Genomic DNA, 12,268 nt, shown 5'->3' with positions numbered 1-12,268 from the left:
ATGTGGGCTTCTTGATTTTTCAGCCTGCCTTCTGGGGGAGGGGCCTGCCGCACTGATACTCAGGCAAACTTGTTTGGGTAGAGTTGCCCCGTTCCCTGTGAGGGGGGATGGGTTGGGCACAATGTGAACCGGTATTTCTGGGATTTGTTCTCTGGCGGCTTTCTCTGGTGGTTTTCTATGCCTCTTCTGAGAGTCAAAGCAGCAGTGGCCATATCCTAGCCTCTGTCTCAGAACACAGAGATCACAGTCTGCTCTCCACTGAGCTCTCCTGGCCACTTTAACTCTGTTTCTGTTGGTGCTGCTAAAAACCCTGCAGCGTCCCGGGTTGTGCGCCCCACAGCCACTCTCCCAGCCCTCGCTTCCAGGGCCAGCACGTCTCTGTCCTTTGTGCTTCTAACACCGCCAGCCCCCCCACTTCTCACGTGTGCTCCCATGCTCTCTGTTTCAGTGTGGTTCGCATGCACTCTGGAGTGCCACTTTTCTGTCTGGTTGTGCGCACACTCCCAAGCTCCCGGTATCAGTCCAGTTCCAGTGAGCACTCTGGAGCTCTGGTTTTCAGTCTGGTCATGTGTATGAGATCCCGAACTCTCAGTTTCAGTCTAGTTTGAGTGTGTGCTCTGGAGCTCCAGTTTTCATTTTGAACACGCGCACACTCCCAAGCTCCCGGTATCAGTCTGGTTCCAGTGAGTAATCCGGAGCTCCAGTTTTCAGTCTGGTCGCACGCATATTCCCAGGCTCACGGTCTCAGTCTGCTCTCTCACAGGTGCCGGTCTGTGAGTCCAGCCTGCTCCCCAGTGCAGGTGGCTACTGCTTCCCAGCACCCGAGCACTTCGGCTCCCTTCCCCTTCCATTCATCTTCCGATATCTGTGCGTGGTTTCGTGGCTCCCTGCTTTGTACCTCAATACTCAGCACTGGAGATGTTCATTTGTAGAGATCCAGATGTATCTTCCTGCACCTCAGGCTGATTCTGTGGGAGTTCGAGCTGGTCTGGTAGATATCCATCTCAATTCAGGGGACCGGCTGAAAAAAGGGTCCCCTACTCCTCCGCCATCTTTTCCCCCTCCCCATGGGATCTAGTTTCTTTTAACAAGCAGATGAAATACACCCAGGATCTCATTTTCTGTTCTGCTTTGTTTCTTGGATGATTTTTTTTTCTTATTTTTTTTTCTGGTTTGTTTTTTTCCTTTTCTGTTGTTGTGGTTGTTATTCTTGTTTTTTTTTTTCTCTCTCTTTCTTTCTTCTATTCTTTTCTGGACAATATGATGAGATGGAGAAATTCACCTCAAAAGAAAGAACAGAAGTAGTACTCGCTGCCAAGGATTTAATCAATATGGATATAACTAAGATGTCAGAACTAGAATTCAAAAAAATAGTTATAAAGATACTAGCTGGGCTTGAGAAAAGCATAGAAGAGAGTAAAGGATCCCTCACCTTAGAATTACAAGAATCTAATTAGGCCAAAATTAAAAATGCGATTACTGAGATGCAGTCCCAAATGGAGGCTCTAACAGCTAGGATGAATGAGGCAGAAGAGAGAGTCAGTGATATAGAAAACAAAATGATGGAGAATAAGGAAGCTGAGAAAAAAGCAAGAAAAACAACTACTGGGTCACAAGGGAAAAATTTGAGAACTTAAAGATTTCATAAAGCAAAATAATATTCAAATAATAGTGGTCCCTGAAGAGGAGGAGGAGAGTGAGGGGTAGAAGGTTTATTTGAACAAATTATAGCTGAGAACTTATCTACTCTGGGGAAGGAAACAGACATTCAAGTGCAGGAGGCACAGAAAACCCCCCTCAAAATCAACAAACGTAGGTCAACACCTCAACATATGATACTGAAGCTTCCAAATTTCAAAGATAAAGAGAAAACCCTGAAAGCAACAGGGTCTTTGACCTACAAGGGTAGGAGCATAAGGCTGGCAGCAGACCTGTCCACAGAGACCTGGAAGACCAGAAAGGACTGGCATGATATATTCAACACGCTAAAGGGGTAAAATATGCGGCCAAGAATGCGGCTGTCATTTGGAATAGAAGGAGAGATAAAGAGTTTCTAGGCCAAAAAAAAACCTGAAGGAATTTGTGAACACTAAACCAGCCCTTTAAGAATTATTAAAGGGGATCCTTTGAGCGAAGAGAGAGCCCCAAAGTAACAAAGACCAGAAAGGGAACAGAGATAATCTAGAGAAACAGCGACTTTACAGGTAATACAATGGCACTCACTTCATATCTTTCAATAATTACTCTGAAGGTAAATGGACTAAATGCTCCAATCAAAAGACATAGTGTCAGGAAGGATAAAAACACAAGACCCATCAACATGCTGCTTACAAAACACTCATTTTAGACCCAAAGACACCTCCAGATTGAAAGTGAGGGGGTGGAGAACCATTTATCATGTTGACGGACATCCAAAGAAAGCTGGATAGCCATCCTATATCAGACAAACCAGATTTTAAACCAAAGATTGTAATAAGAGATGAAGAAGGACACTCTCTCATAATAAAAGGGCCTATCCAAACAAGAAGATCTAGCAGTAGTAAATATTTATGCCCATAACTTGGGAGCAGCCGATTATATAAACCAATTAAACAAAATTAAAGAAACACATCGACAATAATAGAGTAATACTAGGGGACTTTAACACCCCACTCAGCAATGGACAGATCGTCTACGTAAAAGATCAGCAAGGAAACAAGGGCTTTGAATGACACACTGCACCAGACGATATATTCAGAGCATTTCATCCTAAAACAGCAGAATGCACTTCCTTCTCGAGTACACTCCATGTGCATATTCTCCAGAATAAATCACATACTGGGTCACAAATCAGGTGTCAACCAGTACCAAAAGACTGAGATTAGTCCATGCATATTTTCAAACCACAAAGCTTTAAAACTTGAAGTCAACTACAAGAAAACATTTGGAAGGACCACAAATACATGAAAGTTAAAGAGCATCCTATTAAAAATTGAACAGGTCAGCCAGGAAATTAAAGAAGAATTTAAAAAAATACATGGAAGCAAATGAAAATGAAAACACGACAGTTCAGAACCTTTGGGATGCAGCAAAGGTGGTCCTAGGTGGGAAGTAAGTTTCTTGAGGCCTTCCTCAAGAACCAAGAAAAATCTCAAATACACAACCTAACCTTATACCTAAAGGAGCTGGAGAAAGAACAGCAAGTAAAGCCTAAGTCCAGCATGAGAAGAGATTTAATAAGGATTAGAGCAGAAATCAATGACATAGAAATTAAAAAAAAAAACCCGTAGAACAAATCAATGAAACTAGGAGCTGGTTCTTTGAAAGAATTAATAAGATTGATAAACCCCTAGCCAGACTTACGAAAAAGAAAAGAGAAAGGCCCCAAATTAATAAAATCATGAATGAAAGAGGAGAGATCACATCCAACACCGAAGAAATACAACTATAAGAGAATGTCATGAGCAGTGTTATGCCAACAAATTAGGCAATGTGGATGAAATGGATGTATTCCTACAAACATATAAACTACCAAAACTGAACCAGGAAGAAATAGAAAAATTGACCAGACCCATAACCAGCAAGGAAATTGAAGCAGTAATCAAATATCTCCCAAAAAACAAGAGTCCAGAGCCGAATGGCCTCCCGGTGGATTTCTACCAAACATTTAAAGAAGAATTAATACCTATTTCTGAAGCTGGTTCAAAAAAAAAAAAGAAACAGAAGGAAAACTTCCAAACTCATTCTATAAGGCCAGCATTATCCTTATCCTAAAACCAGACAAAGACCCCACCAAAAAGGAGAATTACAGACCACTATCCCTGATGAACATGGATGCAAAAATTCTCACCAAAATACTAGCTAATAGGATCTAACAGTATATTCAAAGGATTATTCACCAGGACCAAGTGGGATTCATTCCTGGGCTGCAAGGTTGGTTCAACATCCACAAATCAATTAATATGATATACCACATTAATAAAAAGAAAGGACAAGAACCATATGATCCTCTCAGTAGATGTAGAAAATCATTTGACAAACTCAGCATCCATTCTTGATAAAAACTCTCTTCAATGCAGGGATAGAGGGAACATACCACAATATCATAAAAGCCATATAAGAAAAACCCACAGTGAAATCATCCACAACAGGAAAAAACTGAGAACTTTTCTCCTAAGGTCAGGAACATGACAGGGATGCCCACTGTCACAACTTTTGTTCAAGATAGCACTGGTAGTCCTAGCCTCAGCAATCAGACAACAAAAAGAAATAAAAGGCATCCAAATTGGCAAAGAGGAAGTCAAATTTTTACTCTTGGCTGATGACATGATATTCTATGTAGAAAACCCAAAAAACTCCACCCCAAAATTGCTAGAACTTACACAGCAATTCAGTAAAGTGGCAGAATATAAAATCAATGCCCAAAAATCAGTTGCATTTCTATATACTAACAATGAGGCAGAAGAAAGAGGAATCAAGGAATTGATCCCATTTATAATTGCACCAAAAACTATAAGATACCTAGGAATAAACCTAACCAAGGAGGTAAAGAATCTGTTCTCTGAAAACTATAGAATGCTATGAAAGAAATTGAGGAAGGCACAAAGACATGGAAAAAATCCATGCTCATGAATTAAAAGAATAAATATTGTTAAAATGTCTATGCTACCCAGAGCAATCTACACTTTCAGGGCAATCACTACCGAAATACCATCAACATTTTCCACAGAGCTGGAACAAATAATCCTAAATTTTGTATGGAATAGAAAAGACCCTGAATACCCAAAGGAATGTTGAAAAAGAAAACCGGGGGCACCTGGGTGGCTCAGCACTTAAGCGTCTGCCTTCAGCTCAGGGCGTGATCCCAGAGTCCTGGGATCGAGCCCCACATCGGGCTCCTCCGCTGGGAACCTGCTTCTTCCTCTCCCACTCCCCCTGCTTGTGTTCCCTCTCTTGCTGGCTGTCTCTCTATCTGTCAAATAAATAAATAAAATCTTTAACAAAAAAAAAAGAAAGAAAAGGAAAACCATATCTGGAGGCATCACAATTCCCGACTTTAAGCTCTATTACAAGCTGTAATCATCAAGACAATATGGTACTGGCACAAACACAGACACATTAATAATGGAACAGAATAGAGAACCCAGAAATGGACCCTCAACTGTATGGTCAACTAATCTTCGACAAAGCAGGAAAAAATATTCAATGGAAAAAGGACAGTCTCTTCAACAAATGGTGTTGGGAAAATTGGATAGCGACATGCCGAAGAATGAAACTGGACCACTTTCTTACAACATACACAAAAATAGACTCAAAATGGATGGAAGACCTAAATGTGAGACAGGAATCCATCAAAATCTTACAAGAGAACACAGGCAGCAACCTCTTCGACCTCAGCCACAGCAACTTCTTGCTAGACACATCTTCAAAGGCAAGGGAAACAAAGGCAAAAATGAATTGCAACTTCATCAACATAAAAAGCTTTTGCAGAGCGGAGGAAACAGTCAACAAAAATAAAAGATAACATATAGAATGGGAGAAGATATTTGCATGTTTTCTCAGATAAAGGGCTAGTAACCAAGATTTATAAAGAACTTCTCAAACTCAACACTCAAAAAACAAATAAACCATCAAGAAATGGGCAGAAGACATGAAGAGACGCTTCTCCAAAGAAGACATACAAATGGCCAACAGACACATAAAAAAATGCTCCACATCACTCGGCATCAAGGAAATACAGATCAAAACCACAATGAAATACCATCTCACAGTAGTCAGAATGGCTAAAATTAACAAGTCAGGAAACAACAGATGTTGGTGGGGATGTGGAAAAAGGGGAACACACTTACACTGTTGGCAGGAATGCAAACTGGTACAGCCACTCTGGAAAATAGTGTGGAGTTTCCTTAAAAAGTTAAAAATAGAACTACCCTATGATCCAGCAATTGCACTACTAGGTATTTATCCAAAGGATACAAGCATAGCAATTCCAAGGGGCACCTGCACCCCAATGTTTATAGCAGCAACGTCCACAATGGCCAAAATACGGAAGGAGCTGAGATTTTTATCAACAGATGAATGGATAAAGAAGTGATGTGTGTGTGTGTGTGTGTGTGTGTGTGTGTGTATATATATATATAATGGAATATTACTCAGCCATCAAAAAGAATGAAATCTTGCCATTTGCAAGGATGTGGATAGAACTAGACGGTGTTATGCTAAAGGAAATTAGTCAGTCAGAGAAAGACCAATACCATATGATTGCACTCATATGTGGAATTTAAGAAACAGAACAGATGAACATAGGGGAAGAGAAGGAAAAATAAAATAAGATAAAAACAGAGAAGAAGGCAAACTATAAGAGACTCTTTACAGAACAAACTGAGGGTTGCTGGAGGGGAGGTGGTTGGGGGAATGAGATAACTGGGCAATGGGCATTAAGAGCACACTTGAAGTAATGAGCACTGGGTGTTGTACACAACTGACGAATCACTGAACTCTACCTCTGAATCCTATTTTTAAAAACTAGAAATAATCCAGTTGTTTTTCAACAAATGAATTGTTAAACTGTGGTGCCATGTAATACTACTGAGCAATAAAAAGGAGCAAACTATTGATACACTCAACAATCTGGATAAATCTCAAGAGAATTATACTGTGTGGAAAAAACCCCACAACTTTTCCCAAAGTTTATATACTGTGTGATTCCAAATACATAACATTTTTGAAATGACAAATTAGTGAAAAGAAGGATAGATGAGTAATGCCAGATGAGGAGGGGGCAGGGCTGGAAGGAAGTAGGTGTGGGTATAGTAGTGCAATATGAGGGATTCTTGTGGTAATGGAAATGTCCTGAATTGACAATGACTGCATCGATGTTGATGATGTGTGGTCATGATGTGTGCTATCAGTTTACAGGTTGGGAAAACTGGAATTTCTCTCTTGTATTTGTTACAACTGCTTGTGACTCTACAATTATTTCAAAATAAAATATTTAATAATAAAAAACCCAGATGAATGGTATTGGGGCTTAGAGTCTGTGTGGGTAAAAGAGAATTAATATAAAGGACAAATTGGGATAATTGGCAATATTTAAAGATTTACTGTACGTGTTGGAAAATTTTATTTTATCAATATTAAATTTCCTGATTTTGACAATTGCCCTCACTTTATGTAAGAAAATTTCTTTGATCTTAGGAGATACACTGGATTATTACCAGTGGTGAATCTTGATATGCAATTTCCTCTCAAATAGTTCAGCAAACAAAAGAACACTTGGTTAAAATATATACATATAGGGCATGTGTGTATGTGTGCATGTATACGCAAGAGAGAAAAGTAATAAAGCAACTGTGCCACAATGTTAATAATGAGTAAAGAGTAATGGGGTCATTGTAATATTTTTGTAACTTCTCTGTATGTTTAAATTTATTTTCCAAAAATAAAATATTTAATTAAAAGAAGTCCTCCATTAAGGCAACAAATTGCCAGAGGATAAAAAATAATTTAACAGATGCCAAGTCATAATCTTAGTTCTACCCTGAAATCCATGCCAGGAAATTGAAACTTAGGAGTTCTGTTAGACTGCTTCAATTTATCTCCACTCACTCCTTAAGAGATTGCGTTTACCCAAAGGACTTCTATGAGAGAGATTTAGTATATACACCTGAAAAGCAAACTTATAATTTATTTTTGGAACCATGCAAAATAAAATGGAGTTTAAAATTTAAAAAAGCATATCTTGACAAAAATGCAGAGGGAAATAGACAAAAGAAAGAGCTGTGGAGGAGAATGAGCAAACAATTCACATGAAACCAGAAGTGTTTGTGGAGAAATGAGCTATGTAAAGAAGTGCTAATATGTGATTTATCAGTCATTGGTTTTTTTTCCTTTTTGTTAAAACACCACTGGCCATTATTCCATGCAGCAAAGCCTGTCCTTTTCCTAGAACAAAAATTAGCATCAGGTTCTATAAATTGTTCCTCATCTTGCACAAATAACTCTTCTCTAAAAGTAGCTTTCCACAGTGAAGAACTAGATAATCTCATAAAATCAGCCATGCGTCGTCTTCTGCGACCAAATTTTTAGGCAGAATTTTCAAGTGAGGCAGTTAGGTATGGCTTCTTGTCTTGCACTTCAAATTAAAAAGGAAAAAGAGAAGGAAATACATCCGTGATTTTCTGTGAAACCATGCAAGCTACAGAAAATGCTTCTTAAGGCACAAACTTTCTTTCTTCTCCTTTTTTAAGATTTCATTTATTCGTTTGAGAGACAGAGCGAGCACAAGCAGGGGAGGGGCAGCGGGAGAGGGAGAAGCAAGCTCCTGGCTGAACAAGGTGGCGGGGGCTCCATTCCAGAACCCCAGGATCATGACTCCAGCCAAAGGCAGACGCTTAAGAGGCTGAGCCACCCAGGTGGCCCCCAAACTTTCTTTTGAAGCAACTATTACACAGTTTCAATTTAAACTCTTTCTTGCCTTGTTTTGAGAAACGTCAACCAACGAGCTTTCAAAGAGCACCATCTTGTTAGATCTTCCCATTCTAAGTTCTGAGCAATAAACAGCTTACTTTCTTTCCTCTTTATGCTCCACTATTCACCACCTATGTCCTCTTCTGCTGGCTCCGCACAACAGCAGCAGAACAAAGGAATAAGGACTTTATATCTGTGCGCCACATTTCATGGAATCTACAAGCCATCGATTTTTAACATACACAATTTCAGAAATTATATTACGCAAGACAAAATGTTATGTATACTATGAAACACCAAAGGACTATAAAACACATCCTTTAAAAAAATGTAAATTCAATTAGTTTCATGTGTAGTGTTCAATGATTTGTTTCTATAACGCCCAGTACTCATCACATTACATGCCCTCCTCAAGGACACGATCATAAGACTCCAGATAAGACCCCCGTGTTCTTGGAATCGTAGGCAAACGGCAAGTACCCGTAGCACAGCATGCATCCGTAAAAGCAAATTTTAAGACTCGCTGGGTCTTCCGGGCTCCCAGGTGGGGGCGGTGCATCGCTTCTCCTCCCCAAGCGGAGGCGCAGGGCTCACTCCGCCTCCGGCAGAGTTTCACTTTCCTTTCAGTGGGAAACGAAAGCTGGGCGGCTGCGGTGGGTGGGTGGGCGGTGCCTGAGCCACCCCGGGAGGCGCCGCCTGCGACCTAGCGCGGGGCCAGACGACTGAGGACTCCGCCGCCGCTCTGCAGCCGCTGTGCCTTCTCCGCCGAGCTCGGCACCAGCAAGGCAACAGAAGGCTTTTCTGAGTTTCCCTAGCATCGAACTTCGCAGTGGAGGTTTGAAGCTTCCGTGGAAATTGAGGCAAGTTTGGTGTTAATTTTGGAAGATTCTTTCCAGGGAAGACATCCAAGGGGGTTTTTGCTCAGATGCCACCTGGGCAATTAAGGAATTTATTTGGATTTTGCAAATTACAATAATGGTCTGTACTCATTACATACATAAATTGGGCCAATGAATTTTTCTGCAACTTGACATATTTATTTGGACTCCTTGCGTTTTGTGTTTAATTTAAAAAGAAATTCCAAAAAAAATTGAAACAATGCAGACAGATAGTAAAGTAGAAACCGAAATTTCTTACTCCTCAACTCAGTATCATTTTTTTGTATACTTTACCAGAAATTTTCATCCATACAAGTCATTAAAATTGTTTTGTAATTTGCCTTTTCCCACTTAACAGTATATGATGGACCTCTTTTACTGACAAGACATTTATTCATTTAAAAAAAATGTCAACCTCATTTTTAAAAAAATTGGTGCGTAATATAGCAACTACATCATTTATTTAAACAATTCATAGGCATTTATGTTGTTTTTACTTTTTACCGGTATAGATGATGCAGCAGTTACACATTTATATACACATTCATGTGAATATACAAATATATTTGTGAAAAATTCCTAGAAGTGGAATTGCTGGGTCAGTGAGCATATATACTGAGAAATTTGAAAGATTTTGTCAAATTGTGCAAATCAGAGTATTTTAGTCTTAACCCCCCTCCAACTTTCTCGCATTCTTTTCCTGGGAAGAAAGCTAAATTCAGATATTTAAACATAAAACTTCATTCTATGACTCTTGAAAATCTGGGTTCAAAGTGTTTGAAAATTAATGCAGTGGCATTAACTTCATGTTTTATAGCATTGAGGTAGTTATACTTTGAAATTGTTCCAGAAAACAGGCAAATTATTTATATTATATATTATTATTATTATTATTTGATGGGGGACGGGGCACCGGAAGACAGAGAGAGAGAATCTTAAGCAGGCTCCATGCTCAGCGCAGAGCCTGACCAGGGGCACAGTCTCAGGACCCTGCAATCATGACCTGAGCCAAAATCAAGAGTCGGACCCTTAAACAACTGAGCCACCCAGGCACCCTTTAAACAAGGCAAATGTTTTAAAACATTTGAAAACATTTATTTATAGTGTTATGTAGTGGCAGAGTGAGATGGGGGGAGGGTGTTTAAATCTAGATATCTAGACTAACGTGTTCATAGGAACAAAATGGGTAGGAGAGTACATAGGTATATATATAGTTCCATCTTGATTTATGGAGCACTATCAAAGAACTAAAATAAAATGCTTTCTGTTTTGTTTTTCCTTTTTCACTATTAAAAATGTGTTGTGCTTTTGGTACTTTTATTTTTTAAAATTTTTAAATTTTCAATTTTTTTATTATGTTCAATTAGCTGACATATGTTTATATGCTATGTTCAATTAGCTGCCATTAGTTTTTGATGTAGTGTTCAAGGATTCATTAGTTGCGTATAACACCCAGTGCTCATGCCTTTGGCACTTTTACACTATGATGGGCTTGCAAAGGGGAAATACTTAACATGTACACAGCCTCAAAGAAGATAAGCCCTAATGCCTTCCACATGGGTTATTTCTTTTAGATAAAGTAGTCCCAAGATTCATTCCTTCTTATTTGGGGTTTCATCTGGTATGTTCTAATCCGTGTACACAGCACATTACCATTACTCAAGAAACATACAACAAATGATTAAAGATGAGGTCTATACGCAACTAATGAATCATCGAACTTTACATCAGAAACTAGGGATGTACTGTATGGTGACTAACATAATACAATAAAAAAGCATTAAAATAAAAAAAAAAGATGAGGTCTAAATTTGTTGTTGCCATGATGGGTTGGATTTGGAAGGCTGTGAGTTGGTTTGTATCATGTTCTAGGCACGTTAATTTTGTTCCTTTTAGGGCATTTAAAGACAGTCAGTTTTCCTTAGGGAGAGTCTAGTTGTGGGTGAAGAGCCCAGTTAGAGACCTAGATGACCCAGGTTTCCAGCATCACGTTTTTTTTGCTGTTTCTTGGAACACCCTGATTGATTCTGTGGCTACAATGATGGTGGACTTAGATCTGCTTCTATCGTTCACATCTCCTGTTTATTTTAAGGGTAAAAATTTGAGGAAGGTTGGGAGCTAGGTTAGTTTAGTTCTTGAAACCAAAAAGAATTTAAAAAATAATAGACGATTAGAGCAATTTTAGGTTCACAGCAAATTTGAGTGGGAAGTACAGAGTTCCCATACACCCTATCACTCCCTCCACCCTCATCTCAACCATTATCAACATCTGACACCAAAGTGGTACATTTGCTGCAATTGATGAGCCCACAGTGACACATCATTATCATCAAAAGTTCCTTCTTTACAATAGGGTTCACTCTTGGTGTTGTACATTATATGAGTTTTGACAAATGTGTAATGATGTGTATCCACCATTATAGTATCATACAGAATAATTTCACTGCCCTAAAAATCCTCTGTTGGAGCCAATGTTTTGAGTCAGGGCTTGAGTTTGAAAATTCAGCTTCCTTGGAATAAAACCATCCTTTTTTCTCTGCTGTGTGCTTATCGCCACCTGCTTATGTCAACTACATGTTCTCTGCCAACTCTGCCTTTCTCCATCCTTCTTAGATCTCTAGGTTTCATTTTCCTTCCTTTTGTAGCCACACCTACCTGTTTCTCCTCTGTGATTAGCTCTGAAGATTTTCCTTTTGGAATCTGGCCTGCCAGCCTGCCCAAATGATAATCTCCACTGGGTTTTACTGCTATATTTGGCTAACATAAGTAGTTTTGAGATCTTTTTTTTTTTTAAAGATTTTATTTATTTATTTGCCAGAGAGAGAGAGAGAGCGAGAGAGCGTGAGAGTACAAGTAGGGGGAGCAGCAGATGGAGGGAGAGCTGAGCAGGGAGCCCGATGCGGGGCTCCATCCCACGACCCTGGGATCATGACCTGAGCCAA

General features: G+C 39.4%; 1 protein-coding gene across 1 annotated transcript in view; it reads left to right on the top strand.

Annotated features, from left to right (window-relative positions):
* The first annotated feature begins 6,842 nt into the window (after window positions 1-6,842).
* Window positions 6,843-12,268, top strand: part of LOC100465963 (ubl carboxyl-terminal hydrolase 18) — a 13,418-nt gene continuing 7,992 nt past the window's right edge. The window contains exon 1 of the mRNA XM_034645972.1: window positions 6,843-6,897. Within this exon, the coding sequence (XP_034501863.1) occupies window positions 6,843-6,897 (55 nt within the window). The remainder of the gene's footprint in view (window positions 6,898-12,268) is intronic.

This window comes from Ailuropoda melanoleuca, chromosome 16 (assembly GCF_002007445.2).
Source record: "Ailuropoda melanoleuca isolate Jingjing chromosome 16, ASM200744v2, whole genome shotgun sequence".
NCBI classification, from domain to species: domain Eukaryota; kingdom Metazoa; phylum Chordata; class Mammalia; order Carnivora; family Ursidae; genus Ailuropoda; species Ailuropoda melanoleuca.
Note: the sequence above shows the minus strand (reverse complement) of the source record. Positions and strands in the feature narration are given on the sequence as shown.